The sequence below is a fragment of the Ylistrum balloti genome, unplaced genomic scaffold, assembly GCF_031769215.1.
Source record: "Ylistrum balloti isolate Yb309-2 unplaced genomic scaffold, AGI_CSIRO_Ybal_v1 Utg370780, whole genome shotgun sequence".
Classification (NCBI taxonomy): Eukaryota; Metazoa; Mollusca; class Bivalvia; order Pectinida; family Pectinidae; genus Ylistrum; species Ylistrum balloti.
Genome location: NW_026782456.1, coordinates 224,830 through 250,376, shown reverse-complemented (window position 1 = coordinate 250,376; position 25,547 = coordinate 224,830). Strand labels below are relative to the sequence as shown.

The 25,547-nt window shown below is 37.5% G+C and overlaps 1 protein-coding gene across 1 annotated transcript in view; it reads right to left on the bottom strand.

Moving 5' to 3' along the window:
• Positions 1-9,301: 9,301 nt before the first annotated feature.
• LOC132558305 (extracellular matrix protein 3-like) overlaps positions 9,302-25,547 on the bottom strand; it is a 117,755-nt gene continuing 101,509 nt past the window's right edge. The window contains exons 11-25 of the mRNA XM_060222851.1: positions 24,984-25,148; positions 24,355-24,537; positions 23,021-23,151; positions 22,648-22,803; positions 20,990-21,200; positions 20,557-20,721; positions 19,923-20,220; positions 19,554-19,653; positions 18,880-19,066; positions 18,565-18,669; positions 18,213-18,340; positions 17,532-17,793; positions 16,529-16,716; positions 15,832-15,978; positions 9,302-14,646 (exon numbers count right to left, since the gene is read on the bottom strand). Of these exons, the coding sequence (XP_060078834.1) occupies positions 14,197-14,646; positions 15,832-15,978; positions 16,529-16,716; positions 17,532-17,793; positions 18,213-18,340; positions 18,565-18,669; positions 18,880-19,066; positions 19,554-19,653; positions 19,923-20,220; positions 20,557-20,721; positions 20,990-21,200; positions 22,648-22,803; positions 23,021-23,151; positions 24,355-24,537; positions 24,984-25,148 (2,876 nt within the window). The 3' untranslated portion in view covers positions 9,302-14,196. The remainder of the gene's footprint in view (positions 14,647-15,831; positions 15,979-16,528; positions 16,717-17,531; positions 17,794-18,212; positions 18,341-18,564; positions 18,670-18,879; positions 19,067-19,553; positions 19,654-19,922; positions 20,221-20,556; positions 20,722-20,989; positions 21,201-22,647; positions 22,804-23,020; positions 23,152-24,354; positions 24,538-24,983; positions 25,149-25,547) is intronic.

The window sequence follows — 25,547 nt, the reverse complement described above, 5'->3', positions numbered from 1 at the left end:
TCAAATTAAAACAAATAGCACTTTAGTTAAAGTTCATAACAAAGTGAACTTTCTTCCACATACCTTGGGCATCCTGTCGAAAGTCTTGTCTTGTCTGTCTGTCAAATCGTGTTCATGGCTCGTCTGTTGTTGTCGTTGCGCGAGTCTCGCTTTTCGCTGTCTGCATGGACAAACTCCCGCATTTTTTATCGGAACTCCTCGGACATAATCATGATTATTATACATGATATGCGCTTATTTTATTAACATTTCATTACAAACAAACTCATGAACTGAACGAAATTATAACTACAGAAGCACGCAGGATAATACGACCGATGCACGAGTATACCAGATGGTATAAGTTGTAGGATCGATAGTATTATAATGAATATACTTTGTGGGTCGGCATCGATTGATCCAGAACGTAAAGAATTTCTATCAATTGCCCGGTTATGATACATGAGTCACATTTCAAAAGGCAGATTTTCGTACCGTCAGAGAGTGAAATGCATAGAACTTATCTATAGTTTGTGTATATTCTATTAATTATTATAGGACTTATTCTCGTAAAATAAACGGATAAGTGATGTAAAGAATATATACTGTTTACGTAAATGAACATGCAATGACAAAGAGGTGAAATGGTCAACATCTTACATTACAACAGACCACAGGGACTTGACACAACTCCTTAATGCCATGTCACTGTATAGGACTGGACACCATGCGACAAAGATCAACAATAAGATGCAGCACTTTTTCTCCAGCATTCATTATTGTGTAAACTTGTACAAAATATAAGTTGTGATATCGTTTCAATCGATAAAAAAAATTGAATACTATTTATAAAATTCAATTGTTCACTTCTGGCTAAAATCAACGGTGTTTGAATATTTCGTACTGTTTACAGATTTTATAGGCTTACTTGATACGAATTTCATTCACTTCTGTCCATCTCTGATATGACCTACACTACGCGGTCACAGATAATGATACATCTTTGCTTTTCAACATATTGATATAATTAATCTTAAAAAGACTGTAGGCTATGGTGAAAGAAATGACGTCAGCACGACACTTTTCAGTTACATAATGCATAATTAATACATGGCTCAGTTTGACTTTCGACCGAGCCTATTGTACCAATGTGAATAAGTGTTTTGATGTCTGGAAAGATGTCCCTGTCTGCAATTATGTAGGTATCCTCTCCCTTTTTCTTCACATATTAATGCAATATAAAAGCAACAACCTTACTAGAAGGAAATGTGGATGTTAGCAGCTAATCAAATATCAGCGTTTCCAGTTCTAGCCACGAGGACGCCTCTTCTTTTTTATTTATTAAATTTTTTTAAATGTTTGAACAGAAGTGAAAATCTTACAAACTGACAATCTGGTTGTGGACTGATCTGTTGATAGCAACACGCTCTACTTGAGGAAAGATTGATACTATTGGACGTTTGAATGCGTTAGCAGTGGCATAAAGATGGAGCAAGGAGGAGTACTGACCGTCATTTGCTGATTTCAAGATCTCATTCTTCAAAGACTGGGGGATGGGGACGTGGCCTGGTCGGAGATCGATCTTCCAAAAATGTATTTGAAACCTGTCGGCTTACTTGAGATTGCGGTGAATGTTTCATGGCTGGTGTATCTTGAAAAGTTTGTAACCAGCACATGCACACATCGTACCCGACACTCAGCGTGATTGTTCTCTGTACCAAAGACCGAGTTGGAAACTGACCTACAAAAACAGTTACCGACTCCGACAACTTTCACAGGGAACAGGTTTTGCTTGATTCCTGTGTCTCTTGTCAACAGATGTTTTGATACGCCATCATCTGCGGAGGAGATTTTATCTTGTATTACAAGTGTCGTTGGTACGATGTTTTCACGTATAAAGGTGCCTCTCATGAGAGTCTGTAACTTAAGTACACCCTAGCCATCTCTGACTGCATTTGCAAAGGCATTTCGTTCCGACTCCCACTTGGACGGCAAACTTTGTGGGTCCATTTTTTGCATCCCCTACCTAAATTAAGAATGAACTTTTCAGCTGACAGTATACATATAGATCTAAGTTCAACTCTAATCTGGACCAGAATGGTTCGTAAAACAGAAAAAAGGGGTCTTGCTATATGTTACATCTTTCCAGAAAACAGAAAAGATTGTTGGTTAAAAAGACACTAGCAGTAACGGACTAAGTTGGTAATGTGTACTTCATTTTACCATGCTAATGCAATACCAGTCCATCATCATTCTTATATCATTCTTCCGGGTCATTCAGGTAATTTGCAAAGCAAATCGCTTACTAACTCCATTAAGTTCTCTACCAAAACTGTTCGTGTCTACATGTAAACATCCTATAATAAAGATGCATTCTCGTCAAAGAATGAATAACAGAAAAATAATAAGTGGGAAAAAACGTTTATCTGTAGTTCTAAACAAATACACAACCTCAAAGATTTTTGTGTTCTCTGCTTTGGTTCGAGCCGTATTCGGGTTGGGATCAATGTATCAGCGGCGAAAGTCACTAAAGTTGCATTCTCAAGAAGGTAATGTTTTAGCGATTCGATTTACCATAGTTACAAACTGGATTTTCAGTATTTTTTGTTGTGATTTTCTCGAAGAGAGCATTTTAGACGAAGCCTGGCATGACAAATTTGGCCTATTCGCGTATACGTAACTGCAATGCAGAACGAAGGGACCTTGGACAAGTCATTGTTTGGATTTGTTATTTTAAGAGTCCAAGGGAGAGAATATCTTTTAAGTCTGGAGGCAAATTATTCCAAAAGTTTTGAAGGAAAGAATGTATCGTTATAAATTCCAGTTCTTGCCTTTAGTTCACAATACTTTGAAACTGACGTGTGTTGTGAGAGTATGCCTTCATAGGTTCGATTGGGTGGTATATCTGTTAAGTAGCTAGATGCTCTAAGATTGTGAACGATTTTGTCGAGTTGAATTAGTTTGTGTTTATACGTCCTCTGGATGCCAGTGGCCATGTATGCCAGTTTCTCTGTGGAGGGATTCGTGACTAGCAAGTTTAGTGTGATATACCCTGGATCGTTTATTATTGACTATGCCAGTGAGAAATCAGTTAAGATGTCAAGAAAGAAGATAGAAAATGGTGCAACAAAATGGCCGCCTCTGTTTGATTTTGTGTTCCACTTGTGGAAATGTAGCTTTTCTGAAGTCATGTGATAAAAAGTAGCTTCTCCATTCATTCATTTCTTACGGGATTTTATCAGATTTGCCTTGAAGTTCATTTTCTGCTCGCCAAGACTCAAAAAAAGAAAACATCTAGACATTTCATAAAACCTATGATATGAACACTCCTTTAAGATCTGACACATGTGTAATATGACGAAGTGGAACTCTTTTCTGCTGAAGGTATTATCATTATTTCCATGGTTACTTCATATAAATGTGGTAAATAGATAATTTACAATAAAATTGATACATCGTTGTTAAAAAAGTCAATTCAGGGTAATTAAGTCACAGGTTCAAAAATCTGATCATAAGTTTGAATAAAGTATGTCCACTATTATCCTAGTTATGCTTGTATGACTATTAATCATGGACTATCTTATTTAAGGGTCTTTGATAGATCAGTCAGTACAGGTCTTTGATAGATCAGTCGGTACAGGTCTTTGATAGATCAGTCGGTAGAGTGTTGGCTTACATATCCCATGTGAAGACTATCTTATTTAAGGGTCTTTGATAGATCAGTCAGTACAGGTCTTTGATAGATCAGTCGGTAGAGTGTTGGCTTACATAACCCATGTGAAGACTATCTTATTTAAGGGTCTTATATCTTATTTAAGGGTCTTTGATAAGTACAGGTCTTTGATAGATCAGTCTTTGATAGATCAGTCGGTAGAGTGTTGGCTTACATAACCCATGTGAAGACTATCTTATTTAAGGGTCTTTGATAGTACAGGTCTTTGATAGATCAGTCAGGTCTTTGATAGATCAGTCAGTACAGGTCTTTGATAGATCAGTCGGTAGAGTGTTGGCTTACATAACCCATGTGAAGACTATCTTATTTAAGGGTCTTTGATAGATCAGTTTGATAGATCAGTACAGGTCTTTGATAGATCAGTCAGTACAGGTCTTTGATAGATCAGTCAGTACAGGTCTTTGATAGATCAGTCAGTACAGATGTCTTTGATAGATCAGTCTTATTTAAGGGTCTTTGATAGAGTCGTAGGTTGGCTTACATAACCCATGTGAAGACTATCTTATTTAAGGGTCTTTGATAGATCAGTCAGTACAGGTCTTTGATAGATCAGTCAGTACTATCTTTGATAGATCAGATCAGTCAGTCTTTGATAATCCATGTGAAGACTATCTTATTTAAGGGTCTTTGATAGATCAGTCAGTACAGGTCTTTGATAGATCAGTGTTGTTGGCTTACATAACCCATGTGAAGACTATCTTATTTAAGGGTCTTTGATAGATCAGTCAGTACAGGTCTTTGATAGATCAGTCAGTACAGGTCTTTGATAGATCAGTGTTGTTGCTTACATAACCCATGTGAAGACTATCTTATTTAAGGGTCTTTGATAGATCAGTCAGTACAGGTCTTTGATAGATCAGTCAGTACAGGTCTTTGATAGATCAGTCGGTAGAGTGTTGGCTTACATAACCCATGTGAAGACTATCTTATTTAAGGGTCTTTGATAGATCAGTCAGTACAGGTCTTTGATAGATCAGTCAGTACAGGTCTTTGATAGATCAGTCAGTACAGGTCTTTGATAGATCAGTCAGTAGAGGTCTTTGATAGATCAGTCGGTAGAGTGTTGGCTTACATAACCCATGTGAAGACTATCTTATTTAAGGGTCTTTGATAGATCAGTCAGTACAGGTCTTTGATAGATCAGTCAGTACAGGTCTTTGATAGATCAGTCAGTACAGGTCTTTGAGATCAGTGTGAAGACTATCTTATTTAAGGGTCTTTGATAGATCAGTCAGTACAGGCTTTGACATAACCCATGTGAAGACTATCTTATTTAAGGGTCTTTGATAGATCAGTCAGTACAGGTCTTTGATAGATCAGTCAGTGTTGGCTACCCATGTGAAGACTCTTTGATAGATCAGTCGTAGAGTGTTGGCTTAGTGAAGACTATCTTATTTAAGGGTCTTTGATAGATCAGTCAGTACAGGTCTTTGATAGATCAGTCAGTACAGGTCTTTGATAGATCAGAGTGTTGGCTTACATAACCCATGTGAAGACTATCTTATTTAAGGGTCTTTGATAGATCAGTCAGTACAGGTCTTTGATAGATCAGTCAGTACAGGTCTTTGATAGTGTTGGCTTACATAACCCATGTGAAGACTAGGTCTTTGATCAGTCTTTGTAGATCAGTCAGTCTTTGATGATCAGTCGGTAGAGTGTTGGCTTACATAACCCATGTGAAGACTATCTTATTAAAGGGTCTTTGATAGATCAGTCAGTACAGGTCTTTGATAGATCAGTCAGTACAGGTCTTTGATAGAGTGGTCTTTGATAGATCAGTCAGTACAGGTCTTTGATAGATCAGTACATAACCCATGTGAAGACTATCTTATTTAAGGGTCTTTGATAGATCAGTCAGTACAGGTCTTTGATAGATCTTACATAGATATCTTATTTAAGGGTCTTTGATAGATCAGTCAGTCTTTGATAGATCAGTCAGTACAGGTCTTTGATAGATCAGTCGGTAGAGTGTTGGCTTACATAACCCATGTGAAGACTATCTTATTTAAGGGTCTTTGATAGATCAGTCAGTACAGGTCTTTGATAGATCAGTCAGTACAGGTCTTTCTTTGATAGATCAGTCAGTACAGGTCTTTGATAGATCAGTCGGTAGAGTGTTGGCTTACATAACCCATGTGAAGACTATCTTATTTAAGGGTCTTTGATAGATCAGTCAGTACAGGTCTTTGATAGATCAGTCAGTACAGGTCTTTGATAGATCAGTCGGTAGAGTGTTGGCTTACATAACCCATGTGAAGACTATCTTATTTAAGGGTCTTTGATAGATCAGTCAGTACAGGTCTTTGATAGATCAGTCGGTAGAGTGTTGGCTTACATAACCCATGTGAAGACTATCTTATTTAAGGGTCTTTGATAGATCAGTCAGTACAGGTCTTTGATAGATCAGTCAGTACAGGTCTTTGATAGAGTCGGTAGAGTGTTGGCTTACATAACCCATGTGAAGACTATCTTATTTAAGGGTCTTTGATCTTTGATAGATCAGTCAGTCTTTGATAGATCAGTCATGTGAAGACTATCATTTAAGGGTCTTTGATAGATCAGTCAGTACAGGTCTTTGATAGATCAGTCAGTACAGGTCTTTGATAGATCAGTCAGTACAGGTCTTTGATAGATCAGTCGGTAGAGTGTTGGCTTACATAACCCATGTGAAGACTATCTTATTTAAGGGTCTTTGATAGATCAGTCAGTACAGGTCTTTGATAGATCAGTCAGTAGAGTGTTGGCTTACATAACCCATGTGAAGACTATCTTATTTAAGGGTCTTTGATAGATCAGTCAGTACAGGTCTTTGATAGATCAGTCAGTACAGGTCTTTGATAGATCAGTCGGTAGAGTGTTGGCTTACATAACCCATGTGAAGACTATCTTATTTAAGGGTCTTTGATAGATCAGTCAGTACAGGTCTTTGATAGATCAGTCAGTACAGTCTTTGATAGATCAGTCGGTAGAGTGTTGGCTTACATAACCCATGTGAAGACTATCTTATTTAAGGGTCTTTGATAGATCAGTCAGTACAGGTCTTTGATAGATCAGTCAGTACAGGTCTTTACAGGTCTTTGATAGATCAGTCGGTAGAGTGTTGGCTTACATAACCCATGTGAAGACTATCTTATTTAAGGGTCTTTGATAGATCAGTCAGTACAGGTCTTTGATAGATCAGTCGGTAGAGTGTTGGCTTACATAACCCATGTGAAGACTATCTTATTTAAGGGTCTTTGATAGATCAGTCAGTACAGGTCTTTGATAGATCAGTCAGTACAGGTCTTTGATAGATCAGTCGGTAGAGTGTTGGCTTACATAACCCATGTGAAGACTATCTTTGATAGATCAGTCAGTACAGGTCTTTGATAGATCAGTCAGAGTGTTGGCTTACATAACCCATGTGAAGACTATCTTATTTAAGGGTCTTTGATAGATCAGTCAGTACAGGTCTTTGATAGATCAGTCAGTACAGGTCTTTGATAGATCAGTGTTGTTGGCTTACATAGCCCATGTGAAGACTAACTTATTTAAGGGTCTTTGATAAATCAGTCAGTAGAGGTCTTTGATAGATCAGTCAGTACAGGTCTTTGATAGATCAGTCAGTAGAGTGTTGGCTTACATAACCCATGTGAAGACTATCTTATTTAAGGGTCTTTGATAGATCAGTCAGTACAGGTCTTTGATAGATCAGTCGATAGAGTGTTGGCTTACATAACCCATGTGAAGACTATCTTATTTAAGGGTCTTTGATAGATCAGTCAGTACAGGTCTTTGATAGATCAGTCAGTACAGGTCTTTGATAGATCAGTCGGTAGAGTGTTGGCTTACATAACCCATGTGAAGACTATCTTATTTAAGGGTCTTTGATAGATCAGTCAGTACAGGTCTTTGATAGATCAGTCGGTAGAGTGTTGGCTTACATAACCCATGTGAAGACTATCTTATTTAAGGGTCTTTGATAGATCAGTCAGTACAGGTCTTTGATAGATCAGTCAGTAGAGTGTTGGCTTACATAACCCATGTGAAGACTATCTTATTTAAGGGTCTTTGATAGATCAGTCAGTACAGGTCTTTGATAGATCAGTCAGTACAGGTCTTTGATAGATCAGTCGGTAGAGTGTTGGCTTACATAACCCATGTGAAGACTATCTTATTTAAGGGTCTTTGATAGATCAGTCAGTACAGGTCTTTGATAGATCAGTCAGTACAGGTCTTTGATAGATCAGTCGGTAGAGTGTTGGCTTACATAACCCATGTGAAGACTAACTTATTTAAGGGTCTTTGATAGATCAGTCAGTACAGGTCTTTGATAGATCAGTCAGTACAGGTCTTTGATAGATCAGTCAGTACAGGTCTTTGATAGATCAGTCGGTAGAGTGTTGGCTTACATAACCCATGTGAAGACTATCTTATTTAAGGGTCTTTGATAGATCAGTCAGTACAGGTCTTTGATAGATCAGTCAGTACAGGTCTTTGATAGATCAGTCAGTACAGGTCTTTGATAGATCAGTCGGTAGAGTGTTGGCTTACATAACCCATGTGAAGACTATCTTATTTAAGGGTCTTTGATAGATCAGTCAGTACAGGTCTTTGATAGATCAGTCGGTAGAGTGTTGGCTTACATAACCCATGTGAAGACTATCTTATTTAAGGGTCTTTGATAGATCAGTCAGTACAGGTCTTTGATAGATCAGTCAGTACAGGTCTTTGATAGATCAGTCGGTAGAGTGTTGGCTTACATAACCCATGTGAAGACTATCTTATTTAAGGGTCTTTGATAGATCAGTCAGTACAGGCCTTTGATAGATCAGTCAGTACAGGTCTTTGATAGATCAGTCAGTACAGGTCTTTGATAGATCAGTCAGTACAGGTCTTTGATAGATCAGTCAGTACAGGTCTTTGATAGATCAGTGGTGTTGGCTTACATAACCCATGTGAAGACTATCTTATTTAAGGGTCTTTGATAGATCAGTCAGTACAGGTCTTTGATAGATCAGTCGGTAGACTGTTGGCTTACATAGCCCATGTGAAGACTATCTTATTTAAGGGTCTTTGATAGATCAGTCAGTACAGGTCTTTGATAGATCAGTCAGTACAGGTCTTTGATAGATCAGTTTGTTGGCTTACATAACCCATGTGAAGACTATCTTATTTAAGGGTCTTTGATAGATCAGTCAGTACAGGTCTTTGATAGATCAGTCGGTAGAGTGTTGGCTTACATAACCCATGTGAAGACTATCTTATTTAAGGGTCTTTGATAGATCAGTCAGTACAGGTCTTTGATAGATCAGTCAGTAGAATGTTGGCTTACATATCCCATGTGAAGATCAGACCAGTGTTTTTGGACTTTGTTGGTGGCTTGTAATCTTGAGAAGCTGAGAAACTGACCAGTCTGTGAAGGGCAAAAGAACACTTAACCCTACATACATGACATGCAGTTGGCCTCGTGTATGTTGTTCAGTAAGGTAGCCATTAGCTAATACAAGAAGACCTTGCATCAAAATGAACCCTGGCTATAATAAACCAAGCTTTCAAGGCTTTTGGGGACGGTAAGTTTTTGAAGAGCCATCAAAAGACAACCACAGCTGAAGTTGATAACTATTTATTGCATCCAATGTTATATGTCAAAAAGGACAGTAATGGGCCTGTGCACTTGTCCACTCGCATACATACTCACCACAACACTGTAACACTTCTCACAATCAAACTAGCATTATGTCCATTAGGACCCATCAACAATACTTAAGTAAAAACATGATTTACCTAGTGACCACAGTATTGAAAGTTTTTTTGATGGCAAAAAATTTTTCATCCATTACTGAAAGAGTTGTCTCCCTTTACAAATTTTGTAGACAATCTCTTCCTGTGGAAAAGATAAGGACAATATATCCAGCATTTCAGCATGAAATAGAAATGATATTTATCAATTAAAATAGCTTTCATTTACAAACATCACTGGTCACTACACAGAAATTCAGGTCACTTCACTTATACACAGTATTCAAGCTAATACCGCACAAAAAATATATAGATATGGCAACCGGTCACATGATACATGATTGTAGAATCACCAATAACAAACATGTTATACCAATAACAGATACCAACAGAAACTGACCATCATCACCTTTGACCAATCAACTGACCTGTGATATGCATACCTGGTATCTATGAAAAGTAATATTCAAGTATTATTGTAGTGCATCTCGATGAAAAGAAAAAAAAAAATAATAATAATAAAAAGCGATCCAACAAACAGACTAAATTAAACAATTTTGCATCATGTTATCAGATAAAAAGGATTGGGGTATGGTACATTTATAAAAATCAGACAATATCAAATAATCCACATACACTTAAAATAACAGTAATCCTGAACCATCACCACATGTATTCAAATTAACATATTATCATGTAATTAGAATATATTAGATTTAAATATGACTAACTGGGAGGGTCAACACTTTTAACTGTGATTTTGTATTTTTTTCCAATGACTACAATTTTTAGCGATTTTACTACTAGCTTGAAGCCAAAAAAGGATATATTTTCAACATAAACCATGCTACAGACTTAGTTTTCTTTCAAAAGGAAATTATTTTTTGACAGGAGTCATGAAACAAGCTACGGCGGTTTTTTATAGAAATTCTTTTCTTAAGATATGTTTCAAAATTTTATTTCCTTCTTGAAAATAGTGTAAAAAGGAAACTATCAAAAGTAAGAAAATTTACTACAGTAATTGCTTTATCACCAGGGCTAGGCTTAAATCAGGCAGGGGAGGGGAAAGAGTGTGTTGGGGCACTTGGCTGGGGAAGTAAGGCAGGAGAGGAAGGGGGAGGAGAAAGGGTGGATGGGGTGGGGCACCTGGCTGGAGAAATTAGGCAGGGGAGGGGGGTAGGGAGGGGAGGGTGGAGGGGCACCTGGTAGCAAGGGAAGAAGACACAGGATATCAACTATAAAATACAATCACCATTTTATGAAATATTTTTAGTTTATGAACCTTAGTAGTGTGCATAACATATTATTGTAATGTGATATTCTCCAATAGCAATACAGTAGAACCTGTTGAGAAATAATCAACTACAAAGTTTGACTATTTAGAAAAATACACATAGGTTATAAAAGGAAAAGAAAATCCCTGAAGCCAGATAACGATATTTCTCTTCCGAATCATGATTAAGGCACACTAAAAGTTCTCGTGCTAATTATAAGTTAAAATGAAGTGTAGAATATTTAAATACATGGTGCTAATTAATTTGTAGGTTTTGACTAATAATAGAATTGTCGTGGAGATCTGTTCATGAGTATTTATATATTACATCAAATTCTGGATGTTTCTGTTAAAAATAAATGCATTAAAACACCAAATGATCTAGACGACAAACGTCGTGTGATGTTAACAACAAAAACTAAAATGGGAGGTAACTTGGTTAGTTGTATTGGCACAATCATATTGCTTAAAAAAAATTCACACCACACAACACTCGGATAACTATCTATAAAGATATAAAACAATATCATCAAAGTCTTGACAATCTCAGTAAGGAAAATAAAGTATGTAACAAAATGTTCAACTAAAATATGACTATTGGAAAAACTGTTTAAATATGGTTGTTGTGGATTGATGTAGGACTTTTGGGCTAAAAACAAGGGGGGCCTTAGTCATCATTAATGGATAAATAACATGGTAATTTTGTGTGCAGACAAAAGTCTAGATCTGAGTCTACTGTAATCTACAGTCTAGATCTGAGTCTGTACTGTAGTCTACAGTCTAGATCTGAGTCTGTACTGAAGTCTACGGTCTAGATACGAGTCTGTACTGTAGTCTACGGTCTAGATCCGTGTCTGTACTGTAGTCTACGGTCTAGATCCGAGTCTGTACTGTAGTCTACAGTCTAGATCTGAGTCTGTACTGTAGTCTACAGTCTAGATCTCAATCTGTACTACAATCTTTGGTCTAGTTCTTAGTCTGTACTGTAGTCTACGGTCTAGATCCGAGTCTGTACTGTAGTCTACGGTCTAGACCCGAGTCTGTACTGTAGTCTACAGTCTAGATCCGAGTCTGTACTGTAGTCTACGGTCTAGATCCGAGTCTGTACTGTAGTCTACGATCTAGATTCGAGTCTGTACTGTACTCTACGGTCTAGATCTGAGTCTGTACTGTAGTCTACAGACTAGATCTCAATCTGTACTACAATCTTTGGTCTAGTTCTTAGTCTGTACTGTAGTCTACGGTCTTGACCCGAGTCTGTACTGTAGTCTACGGTCTAGATCCGAGTCTGTACTGTAGTCTACGGTCTAGATCCGAGTCTGTACTGTACTCTACGGTCTAGATCCGAGTCTGTACTGTAGTCTACGGTCTAGATCCGAGTCTGTACTGTACTCTACGGTCTAGATCCGAGTCTGTACTGTACTCTACGGTCTAGATCCGAGTCTGTACTGTACTCTACGGTCTAGATCCGAGTCTGTACTGTACTCTACGGTCTAGATCCGAGTCTGTACTGTAATCTACGGTCTAGATCCGAGTCTGTACTGTAGTCTACGGTCTAGATCTTAGTCTGTACTGTAGTCTACAGTCTAGATCTGAGTCTGTTGTACACCATCAACAATCCATACTATTGCTAGTAGTTCTGACCTAAGTCCATATTCACCATTACATTCAAGAATTATTTTAATTTTATGATATAATGATACAAAACTTTTACAGATCAAATGGTACATTTCTATGAAGCATTTTGACAATCTTCAATAAATCTTAAGTACTAGACATTTGAGCTTAATGATACTGAGATCCACACTGTTCAAAAGTTGGAAAACAATCCTTGGAAATCTAAACTGTATTTATGGATGATTCTCTGTCAATCTATAGAGCAAAAGCAGCAAAATGCGATTGGGAAAGATTGTCCGATACTTGAAATGGTCAAATGTACAATCAGATCTCCAACTGGGATTAAACTCCGAGGTAATGATTCACAGTCAATGCGTAGATTGTGTAATAAGTACCTTTTAACTAATCTATAACTCCTGTCTCACAGAGGTCACACTTCACAGTAAGTCAATAAATATAATCACAATGGCATCACGTAATCACAGCATACTGTACATACAATTTGAGAATACACTGTACATGCAACTGTACATCATATAAATATATATATATATTATGGATACAAAATGGAATTTGGCAAAGCCAATGCACATATACTTTTGACATTGTTATAAGGCTTATTTCACACACACAAAAAAAAAGCATCTATCAAAAAAAAGATTACTTGAGTAATCTCCCTTGATACATAATAATATTATATACAACAAAGAGCAACATGACATCTTAACATCATGGCTGCTTCCATTTATCAGAAAAAAAAACAGTTTGTCAATATTGTAACTGTAGCATTACAAATTGTTAGACTTAAAAATCAACAGGCTTAGTTGAGGTCCATCAAAAAGTGAAATTCAGGCGTTTCCTTATTGCAGAAACAACCCTTGTCCAACTAGTCTGATAAACGAAAGCATCCGATGACACTCGAGTAACAACTCCTCGAAGTTTACAGTTGCACAATACGTGTTACGCATGAGCGATCACATAAAGCAAATCATTACAGAAATTCTTTGGAAAATCGCTCCTTCTAAAGCTTTTCACACAAATCTGGACAAAATCTTGATTTTGTGTCAAAATGACCTTCATTCCCATACATTGCAAAAAAAAATGTCTTCAGATTTTTGTACACTGATATCTATTTACTATTATCTCTAAAACCTGAAACGATTGTCTTCTACATGAAAAACTCATTCAAACATTTGATTGATAGTTTTTTATGGCAATATTTGGCAGAAAACCTCACATGAAAAAAAAAAAAGTGCAGCCATGCAACTAGGAATGGAAACCTCGAGTACAGGTTTTTTGTCACAGGTTAGAGGTGAGGATTGAAAAATGAATCAAGCACACACTTATACACTACAATTTAACAGAGACATACCTATAGGATATAATACCACTCTATAATAAGACTTTGGAATAAAAATATTTTTGGTAAACAATGAGTTTGATGAATGTTTAAATTGTGTAATGACAATGTGAAGATTAATGTTTGAATCTTATGTATAACAATACTGGTAGGTTACAAATGGCACGATGTAGTGCTCACTGCTTTAATTTTTTGCAGATCTGAATATTGCCAAGGAATTTCCCTTGGTAACAGTGACTTTGACAATGAGTTTTTTGTAATTTCTTCTTGTAATGTTACCTGACAATTAAAACAATTAAGCAATGATAGTAAAACCAACAATATACATTAACATTAGTAAGAAAAAAACCAAACAATGACAACCACTTTATCAGCGAAAAAAACAAAAATATGATTACATTATTGAAGCTGTTCGACATGAGCAATTTAAACAAATAAAACAGGACAATATGACAAGAAAATAAATAAAGTCACACGATCACAGTTTTGGAATATATTGAGTATTTGTCTTTTTCACACCTCGGTACGATCCTGGTCGGCCATTTTTTGTTTATCTGAAAGGAAGAGTACACTGGTGGTGCCATCCCGTGACACCACAGTCAAAGTATTGGTCGGTGTAGAGGGTGGTGATGAGTGTTTGTGGCGCCGCCGAATGAAAACAATGAGAAGAATGACACAGATGAGCAACAGTAGACAGATACCCACTAGAATATACATGATGGAGGGTGTATCACGACCATTCTCAGACACCTCGTACGATCCCAGGGCACTATCCCCCTGGGGCAGTTCACTAAAAACAATCTGCACCATGTTTGTGCCTTTTGATGGAGTCTCTGTCCGCTTTGAACGACCTCCAACCTCCTTAGTAATGGAATGATATGTAGCACTTCGCTTCTGTATGGAACTCTGGCTGGAACCCAAGGAGAAGACTGCGTGGAGAAACCACATCCTTCCTGGGTCCACCTGTCACATTAAAGTATAATACTTTAGTTACAAAACCCATCACCTGTTTAATGACAATTTGTTCTGGATTTCTTAAGAATTATTTCCCTTGTGTAACACTCTCGCACAATGTATTTTATCCTGTATCAGTCCTATCTATCGGAGTCAATTTTCACTATCACCATTATTCTAGCATTAGTTTAAGAAAAGATAAAGAAATGAATGAAATGGTAAGTAACACAAAAGCAAACCTTTGATTCTACAATATATTGGTGATGAGAAGAAGATTTTTGATATTTTAGTCAATTTGACTTCTTTTGGCCCCTGCCCATCAGCCCCTAGGGGGTCAGTCAAGATCAAAATGGGCATCATCCTTCACTCATAATTCTAACCAAGTTTGAAATACTTTCAATGGAAATTATACAAATTATGCTCAAAAATCTAGTTTTCCCATATAAACTATAGTAAACTTTTTACCCCTCCCCATAGGGAAATGTGAGACCCTTGGGGCATGAAATTCACAATTTTGGTAAAACACCTTTAGATGCTTCCATTCATGAACAGTATTTGATTCTACCATATCTGGGTCTTGAGAAGAAGATTTTTGAAATCCAAGTCAATATGACCCCTTTTGGCCCCTAGGGGGTGAGGACTGTATAATTCACAATTTTGGTTCATCTCGGGCCAAGGAAGGTTTCTGCAAAATTTTGGCGAAATCAGAACAGGGGTTTTTGAGAAGTCAAAAATGTTTAATTGTTAACAGACTCACAATGTTTGATGCTGGATGAAGGTGATTAGAACAGGTCACAATGAGACCATGAGACCTAAAAATCTTGTCACAAGGACAACATATGACAAATATAAAAGCCCTACCTCTTATAGTGCAAAAGTTATGGGCAAGGTTAAAGTTGACAACAGACAAACAATATGCCCCTGATCTTTTAATCCGGAGGCATTAAAAGGAATATTTCTTTTTGGCTCCACCGTTACCTATTTTGTTATATGACTTTGCAGGAACAGAAGCAGAATGAAACAGGAGTTTACTACACTATAAATAGACAAATGAAGATCCCTAATGATAAATAGAAACATGGAAATCCCTACACTATAAATAGACAAATGAAGATCCCTAATGATAAATAGAAACATGGAAATCCCTACACTATAAATAGACAAATGGAGGTCCCCACAATGTAATAGACAAACCTGAAAGAGAGGTTTCGTGTCAACAGAGAAGCCATCTGCTCCGGGCTGTTGGAGGAGATCCCTGGCACTTGGGTCATTCCTGGCCATCCTTGCATTGAATGGAATGCCATCGAAGCTTTCCTCAACTGTGTGTGGATCCCTGAGGTCCTGTAAAGGGCAAGATCATGTCAAGGTTACCTAATGATATTCAGTTGAATTTGAATTAACTAGGATCTTAAAAAACGATATAAGACTTGACTAAGTCATCTTAAGAAAATCAAGAACAATGTCACAGTATTTATATGTACCAGTTACAGTGTTGTATTACCTACTAGGAATCTCCCTCACTTTATATCTCTGTTTAATTCTTAAAAACAATTTTACTTTTAAAAAGTTTCTTCAGCATAACTTTCAGTCAGATTATACTCTTAATATAAATTGCCTATTTCTGAAATAGAGATCACTATTGTAAGGAGACCCGTGTTAAGAGACCATCTCTATGAAGTTTCTAAACAACTGAGCCTACAATTGGAGAGAACTTTAAGGATGTTGTGTATGAAGATGGTCTGGAAAATTATCTGAAAAAAGCTCTGCTTCATGAATGTAACTAATAACAAAAGATTTTTTTTATTTGTTTACAGTAACATGTAATTCATAATCAAGTTTGTACAAAAGTTTCTGAACAGTTGGATATCTTGTTGACTAAATTCATACCTACCAAAATTTTGAACCTGTGCTCCAGGTTTTTGGATTCCCCTACACAACCATACTCGCCCTGAGTTGGGGCATACTTTGGGATGTAACCATCTTTGCCAGAGCACACAAAGATTTTTTCCAGACCGAGATCAAACTCTGACCCCAAGGTCTGGACAGGATCAACATCTAGTCGGCCATATATTGTATCTCCTGGAAGTGTAATTATATCATCATTAGTCAATCATTCTAACATCCACAAACATTTATAAAAAATTTCAGTTTAACACCCTTCTGCCACAGTTTATTGGTCAGATCAACCTCTCTTATCTGACACCAAGAGAGACTCGGTATACTGGTGGGATTAACCTGTCTTATCTGTCACCCTGTTAGACCTAGTATATTGGTGGGATTAACCTGTCTTATCTGTTACCCTGTGAGACCCAGTATATTGGTGGGATTAACCTGTCTTATCTGTCACCCTGTGAGACCCAGTACACTGGTGAGATTAACCTGTCTTATCTGTCACCATGTGAGACCCAGTACACTGGTGAGATCAACCTGTCTTATCTTTCACCCTGTGAGACACAGTATACTTGTGAGATTAACCTGTCTGAACTGTTACCCTGTGAGACACAACATACAGGTGAGATCAACCTGTCTTATCTGTCACCCTGTGAGACCCAGTACACTGGTGAGATCAACCTGTCTTATTTGTCACCCTGTGAGACCCAGTACACTGGTGAGATCAACCGGTCTTATCTGTCACCCTGTGAGACCCAGTACACTGTTGAGATCAACCTGTCTTAACTGCCTCCCTGTAAGACACAACCTATTGGTTAGCATGTAGGTTGTCTTATTACAGAAATTGTCTACAATAGGAAAATGTTGGATTTTTCAGAGATCAGATTGGACATGTATCTCAGTACATCTCTAATATATCTCAAGGACTCGGAAAATTAAAGATATTTCAAAAACTAGAATCCAATGGCATTTTAACTACTGGCTAGTACCAGTCTGAGCTATACCTGGTGAGAAGGTTACGCTGGACTTGTCCCCCAGGGTAGGAGTATCAGGTGACAACCACAATGAACGTTTGTTGAAGAGGCGAAAATCAGTGTTGAGTGAGTACTGTGAAGGAACAGGATCACTGGTCTGCTGAAATCTGATTGGAAGGTCAAAGGTGATAGGGTCAGTGGGGTTACAGACAGGAGGAAGTGTATAGGGCTGTGAGACAGCAGCTGTGCAGGGAATCAGAGCAATGTGGTAGAGTCCGGAATAGTCCTTCACCTGTAAATAAACCACAAACATGCTAGTGACAGTGATGGTGATAAAGAAATTTTGAAATATTTCTAGGTCCAAGAAATGTTTTGTTTAATATTCCACTTCACTTTGAATATATTAGACCTTCTTATAGTCTTACTATAAATATCTTATGTATGGTTGATTCTGATTGGATGATCCTACAGTCCTTATGATACTGGCAATTATATTGAAATTAAACATGTTTTTGAATGTGTTTTTAATTTTCCAGTAAACCTATAGTTCAGAATTCTGAGTGTGAGAAATGCAAAACAGTGATTAAAGGCAGTGAAATTCAGCAAAACATCCAACAGAAAGAAGATAAAGTGACAAAAGTTTGAACACCAGAAAGATTGGTGAGGAATATCAGTGCTACAGTGTGTCCACACCATGTGTCAGAGACTTACCGCAAAGTCAGATTCAAACTGCCACAGCTGATCAGGCTGGTCAAAGGTTGGATCACTTCTGACCAGAGTCAAAGTGAACGTCATATCTGGATGATCAGGTGAGGTAACCATGGATACAACACCTGTACCTAAAAAAAGAAATTATCAAATAATTGAAAAAACAATTTCATTACATTTAAAGTGTACTAAGAAATATGCAAACATCAATCATCGAATGAAATTTAGACAGACAAGAAAATTGTTCTGTATCTGAATTGGAAAAGCTTTCCAACACCTGTGAATTGATATTCATGCAAGTTAGGAGAGATTTTGTACCCTTTGGTATTACCGGGCACTGTGTAATTTGCCATACCTGAGTTTCTGGGAACAAACTGGCCTCTGAATTTGGGCATTGTTCTAATTGTCACAAGAAGTCGTTTATCATCTTGGATGCGTAGACTGGTAGGGTACAAGGATCCTGGAATTATTAGTTATCAGTTATTAATTTTAGCAGTTGACCTGCATGATCTGAAACATTGCTTTCTGGGAAGCAACTAGAATTTTCCAATACTTTGTCAAGTTTTTACCCATGTAAATACTTTTATGTATGTTTTAAAGCATTGCTGACATAACTTTGCATTAATCACTGGGTTGACATTTGGTGTAGGGCTATTCTTAAATCACTTACCTCCAAATTTTGACTTGGTTGCTGTGCTGATACCATTTTGCCACAAGATGGCAGTGTCATAGACAAAACTAAGTTCAAGGTCAGTCTGCATGTTGACCGCTGTCCAACCTCCCGCCTCTGCATGGAAAATGTAGGACACGTACAATGGAACAAACATGGTCACCCGTGACTGCTTCAAGTTGATTGGCTGAAGGAAAAAGAGAAGTATGTTCATGGACTTAAAGATCATGACAAGGGTAGACAACTAATGATAGATTTCATCTGACTTCAATCCTCAAACTTTATTCAGAATGGCACAGTCTGGCTGTTTACTGATGGCAAGGTGGCAGGCATGTACTGATTAGGAAAAAGTAGTCTGGTTCTGAGAGGCAGACAATATGCCTTACTTAAAATGCAACATGGCAACCACCAATGAGCAGCAGATCAGTGTATCGGAATATAGTGCATCCTCAGTTTCTGGTATTGACTATGATAATTGTATATGTAGGCTTTCCTATCACAGCGTTAGTCATATTCCAAAATTAGTTTACAGGTAATAATAAAACTAAAGGTCAAATTTCATTTCAATATCCCAGCTCTAGGAAAATAAATGTAAAACAGATATTTTCTTGAAATAATTTGAGTTTCACTCTGGAAAATAAGGTTGGCCAGTACCAAATATGAGTACGACAAACCTGTCCATCTGTTGAGATTTGCCCTCCACACACTGACACAAGCTCGGACATGTCAAAGTAGCCATCAAATTCCCACAGACAAGATTCCAGGTCTAGGTTCCTACAAGTTGAAACACCATAATCATTCTCTGTTACAAACACATGGCATTGCCATTGCACCCTTCGGCCGGGTGAGCTAAAAATGTTTTTGTAACTTCAGAAGTAAATTATAAGCCATTTAATTCTTCAGTCAAAGGAAACAATTCATGTTGTCAGAAACTGGACAGAGATTTGAAGGAAAAATTTGGGATATACCAAATAGATCATTTTGGAGGGCTGACAGGTATAAAGTTGGATTAATGACTCATCATGGTCTGTATCCTGACTTACCTGTAAAACCTCAGTGTTGAATCACCCCTAAGACTTGAGCTAAACTGGTAAGGTTCTAGTCCTAAAGAGTTACGGTTCCTAGTGCTATTGGAAACAAAGCCAAATCCAGAGGTCACCTGAAGGTCACTAATGTCTAGCAGGTTAGAACACTTGTGCTGGGCAACACGCAGTGCATTATGAGTAAGTATGAAGTCAAAATTTGAAAGCTGGTGTGTAGACAACACAGGAAGTAATCCATCATGGTGGGGAATTGTTATCGTCACTCGCACCATGTTAGGATGGGCTGGGTCGTTGGCACCTGTCAACAAAAAAACCAAATTCATCCGAAAATAATTTTCATACACCAGCTTAGATCCTCAAAGTAGCCATCTCATATGAAAGGAAATACTTGGATTACAAATACTCTCCACAAAGATATACAGCCTACTGCCATTGTATCCTTCCTATTCTCTCGTCACAAAATCTTGTAATTTTTTATTGGATCTGCTTCAAGCTATGACATCATGGATAAACTTTACCATATGATGTTTAAGCAATGTTCTCATTAACATCATTTCTCACATTCCTTTAACAACCAAAGTTTGCTAGATGTATTTAGAATACTGTTTTTCTGTATAAGACTTTTTATTTTTACCTAGATATCTGAGACTGCTGCTGAATGGTTCAGATCCAATAGACGCCGGATTCCTTGGGGGACAGATTCCCTCGTCTGTGCTTATAGTGACCGGAACACTCCCAATTTCCCTTCCAGGATCACCATCAAAATTGACCGCACGGGCAAGACACTGGACTTTACTTCCTGAGGGTAAATGTACAGTAAAACCTTGATGTAACATCATTCATTCATTCAAACTTCAGTTTAGGTAATGATGTTCCTCTTTTTATTACCATAAATATTCGCGTATAGTGCGCACTCCCGTATAGTGCGCAGGTACTTTTTGGAGATCAGATTTAAAAAAAAAAAAATCTAAATTGACTGGTCACATAATTAAAATTCCTCTCCATAATGTCATCCCCTTTATCATGATGAAAGTTTAAATGATCAAATTAGTTTTGTTAGAACTGACCTCTATTGAAGTAGATGCTGTCCAGAGTTATCCCCCTGGTGGAAGCAAAGAATGTTGATGCATCCAGCTCTCTGAGAGGCTTCGTAACACCATCAGGGCCACTAGGGGGAGCCACTCTCCAGTGGAACTTGGTGAGAGTATCGTTAATTTCCTGTGTCTGACAAAGTGTTCCTGTGGATGCGGCAAAATCCGGGTGATTGGGGTTGCAGGGCTGTGGAGAAAAATATATATTTTCATATACAAAACTGTGATATTCCATAAGTGACTACTCTTGAATTTTTTAATAAGACATAATGAATTTTAAGCAAACTTTGATGATTCCTTAACATGAAGTTTTCCACAGATGGTTATTTCCAAGTTTCCACTTACAGATATTTCTCCACGCTTCAGTGCATCAAACCAATCAGATACCTACATAACAGGTCCTAAAAGCATTGTATGGGGAGAAAGTGGGCTCTGATATGTAACCTGTAAAATAGACCTGTGTTGTATGGGGAGAAGGTGGGTTCTGATATGTAACCTGTAAAATAGACCTGTGTTGTATGGGTACAAGGTGAGCTCTTGTATGAAACCTGTAAAATAGACCTGTGTTGTATGGGGAGAAGGTTGGCTCTGATATGTAACCTGTAAAATAGACCTGTGTTGTATGGGGAGAAGGTGGGCTCTGATATGTAACCTGTAAAATAGACCTGTGTTGTATGGGGAGAAGGTGGGCTCTGATATGTAACCTGTAAAATAGACCTGTGTTGTATGGGGAGAAGGTGGGCTCTGATATGTAACCTGTAAAATAGACCTGTGTTGTATGGGGAGAAGGTGGGCTCTGATATGTAACCTGTAAAATAGACCTGTGTTGTATGGGGAGAAGGTGGGCTCTGATATGTAAAATGTAAAATAGACCTGTGTTGTATGGGGAGAAGGTGGGCTCTGATATGTAACTTGTAAAATAGACCTGTGTTGTATGGGGAGAAGGTGGGCTCTGATATGTAACCTGTAAAATAGACCTGTGTTGTATGGGGAGAAGGTGGGCTCTGATATGTAACCTGTAAAATAGACCTGTGTTGTATGGGGAGAAGGTGGGCTCTGATATGTAACCTGTAAAATAGACCTGTGTTGTATGGGGAGAAGGTGGGCTCTGATATGTAACTTGTAAAATAGACCTGTGATGTATGGGGAGAAGGTGTCTTATAACCTGTAAAATAGACCTGTGTTGTATGGGGAGGGTGGGCTCCTGTAAAATAGACCTATGTATGGGGAGAAGGTAACCCTGTAACTTGTAAAATAGACCTGTGATGTATGGGGAGAAGGTGGGCTCTGATATGTAACTTGTAAAATAGACCTATGATGTATGGGGAGAAGGTGTGCTCTTGTATGTAACCTGTAAAATAGACCTATGATGTATGGGGAGAAGGTGTGCTCTGGTATGTAACCTGTAAAATAGACCTATGATGTATGGGGAGAAGGTGTGCTCTTGTATGTAACCTGTAAAATAGACCTATGATGTATGGGGAGAAGGTGTGCTCTGATATGAAACCTGTAAAATAGACCTGTGTTGTATGAGTACAAGGTGGGCTCTGATATGTAACTTGTAAAATAGACCTGTGTTGTATGGGGAGAAGGTTGGGCTCTTGTATAAAACAGGCCTATTAAACTTTACTCACTGTTATACAGATGACCGGGTATCCATGTACAGGGTTGTCACGGTTACCGAGGGGATCATCGTAATCCCTCAGGGAAACAACAATGGGGCGAGAAGGAAAAACAACATCCATGATCTTCTTATTCTCTTCCACATAAACCATTGTCCTTTCATTCCTCTGTAAGGAAAATGTACATAAATGTTTAATGTAATAAACATCTCGAACACTCACTGGTTTGTGGAATTAAAACAAAGGCATGTCTTCCAGAAGATGAAAGGGACCTCACATATTATTTATCAGAAGATAAAAGTGGTAGACAGGTGGTCAGTTATTACCATCAAATTGCCTCACAAATCACTCAAGAGTTACTTCCCCTGAAAATTTGAATACTGACCCTGACTTCAGCCACCATATTGTGGTTGCCACGTAGATGTACGGTAAACACTTCTCTATTCTCTTTCATATCATCATAGAGAATCTCCACCTCCACTTCCAATCGCGAAACACCTTCTTCAAATAACAGCACTGCAGAAATGAAATATTTGGTTGTTAAAATAAAAAATCAGTGTTGAATAAAAAAAAATATGGATGTGAAAATAATTTACACTGAAGTGAAAGACATGCATAAATTTCCTCACTTTAAACACTGCATTAAATAGGGGTAATCTTGTATGTTTCATTCACTGTACATGTCTTATTTCCTAAAACACCACTACTTTGGAAAGATATAAAGTTCAGTCGTGTACCAGGCTTAAAATAAACTCGAGATAATGTCTATCATCAAGATAATCAGGATTTGCTTTCATTTTATAGACCTGTATTGACTATCAAGTCTTTGATCTATAGACCTGTATTGACTATCAAGTCTTTGATTGGATGTCTATCTATAGACCTGTATTGACTATCAAGTCTTTGATTGGATGTCTATCTATAGACCTGTATTGACTATCAAGTCTTTGATTGGATGTCTATCTATAGACCTGTATTGACTATCAAGTCTTTGATTGGATGTCTATCTATAGACCTGTATTGACTATCAAGTCTTTGATTGGATCCCTATCTATAGACCTGTATTGACTATCAAGTCCTTGATTGGATGTCTATCTATAGACCTGTATTGACTATCAAGTCTTTGATTGGATGTCTATCTATAGACCTGTATTGACTATCAAGTCTTTGATTGGATCTATCTATAGACCTGTATTGACTATCAAGTCCTTGATTGGATGTCTATCTATAGACCTGTATTGACTATCAAGTCTTTGATTGGATGTCTATCTATAGACCTGTATTGACTATCAAGTCTTTGATTGGATGTCTATCTATAGACCTGTATTGACTATCAAGTCTTTGATTGGATGTCTATCTATAGACCTGTATTGACTATCAAGTCTTTGTTTGGATGTCTATCTATAGACCTGTATTGACTATCAAGTCTTTGATTGGATGTCTATTTATAGACCTGTATCGACTATCAAGTCTTTGTTTGGATATCTATCAAACTAACCAACCTTAATCAACTATCCAAAATAGTCTTATAGACAAAGTTGTACTATATTTCAACAATAACATTACACTGTACAGATACTGGGTTGATTCATACACACAGTTTGCCATTCAATAACAAAAAACAGAACATCCAATTTTAGCTAAATCTAAGCCAAATGGAGCCGTTCCTTGTGTCTTGTTTTCAAATGATGACCAGTTACATAGAAACATATGACATACATCTAGAGAAACCATTATAGTCCTGTCCAGCCCTTGCTGACCCATCTTTGGTAAACACTGTGACTTCTGATCTCTCTGAGAGGTCACCAGACCTAACCACAGGAATGGTCAGTCTAGATATATCCTCTTTGAAGATTGGTTCATTAACAACGAAATGATCCTCTGCAAACTGGATCTGAGGCTCTGAAAGACAGAAAACAAAAAGTATGTAAAGATTGTAACATTGTAGATGAATCAAGAAATCATAGATACTGTTATGCTTGCTTACGTTAAGTTTGATACTTTGGACTGACATTGTTTATTTATGAAAGCAGAAGACACTTGCTCTTCTGGAATACCTGGTCTTATTCACCGTGCATTTCTTCAGGAGTCTCTGTGTAAATCTTTCTTTTGTTCATATTTTGTAATTGCCCTAGTTTTATTAAATTCGAATTTAGATTATTATTATGTTCACAAGCTGGTATTTTCTGTTTGTACTTGTACCAAGAAATAAATCTGAGGCTATCTGTGAAGTTTCAAGGAAACAAATGTGTGAGTAAAGCTGTCAGGCTACCAGGAAGTAAATGTGAGTTAATATGTAAGTCTGTCTGTGAGGAAATAACTTGGTGAAGAGTGTATCTCCTACTTACTATCACTGGCATCTGTAATCTTTATAATAGTACTGTTCTGGACACCTATATTAGCTCCACCTGCTGTAACACTGTCTGGGCTGCCAAGGACAAGTCGGAACTCTTCTGTCACTTCAAATTTATTGTCATCCACAATATTGACCACACACTGCTTTTCTCTCTCACCTGACGATATACAGGTAAGTAAACATTGTAAGGAGGTGGAAATATACAGGTAAGTAAACATTGTAAGGAAGTGGAAATATACAGGTAAGTAAACATTGTAAGGAAGTGGAAATATACAGGTAAGTAAACATTGTAAGGAGGTGGAAATATACAGGTAAGTAAACATTGTAAGGAAGTGGAAATATACAGGTAAGTAAACATTGTAAGGAGGTGGAAATATACAGGTAAGTAAACATTGTAAGGAGGTGGAAATATACAGGTAAGTAAACACTGTAAGGAGGTGGAAATATACAGGTAAGTAAACATTGTAAGGAGGTGGAAATATACAGGTAAGTAAACATTGTAAGGAGGTGGAAATATACAGGTAAGTAAACATTGTAAGGAAGTGGAAATATACAG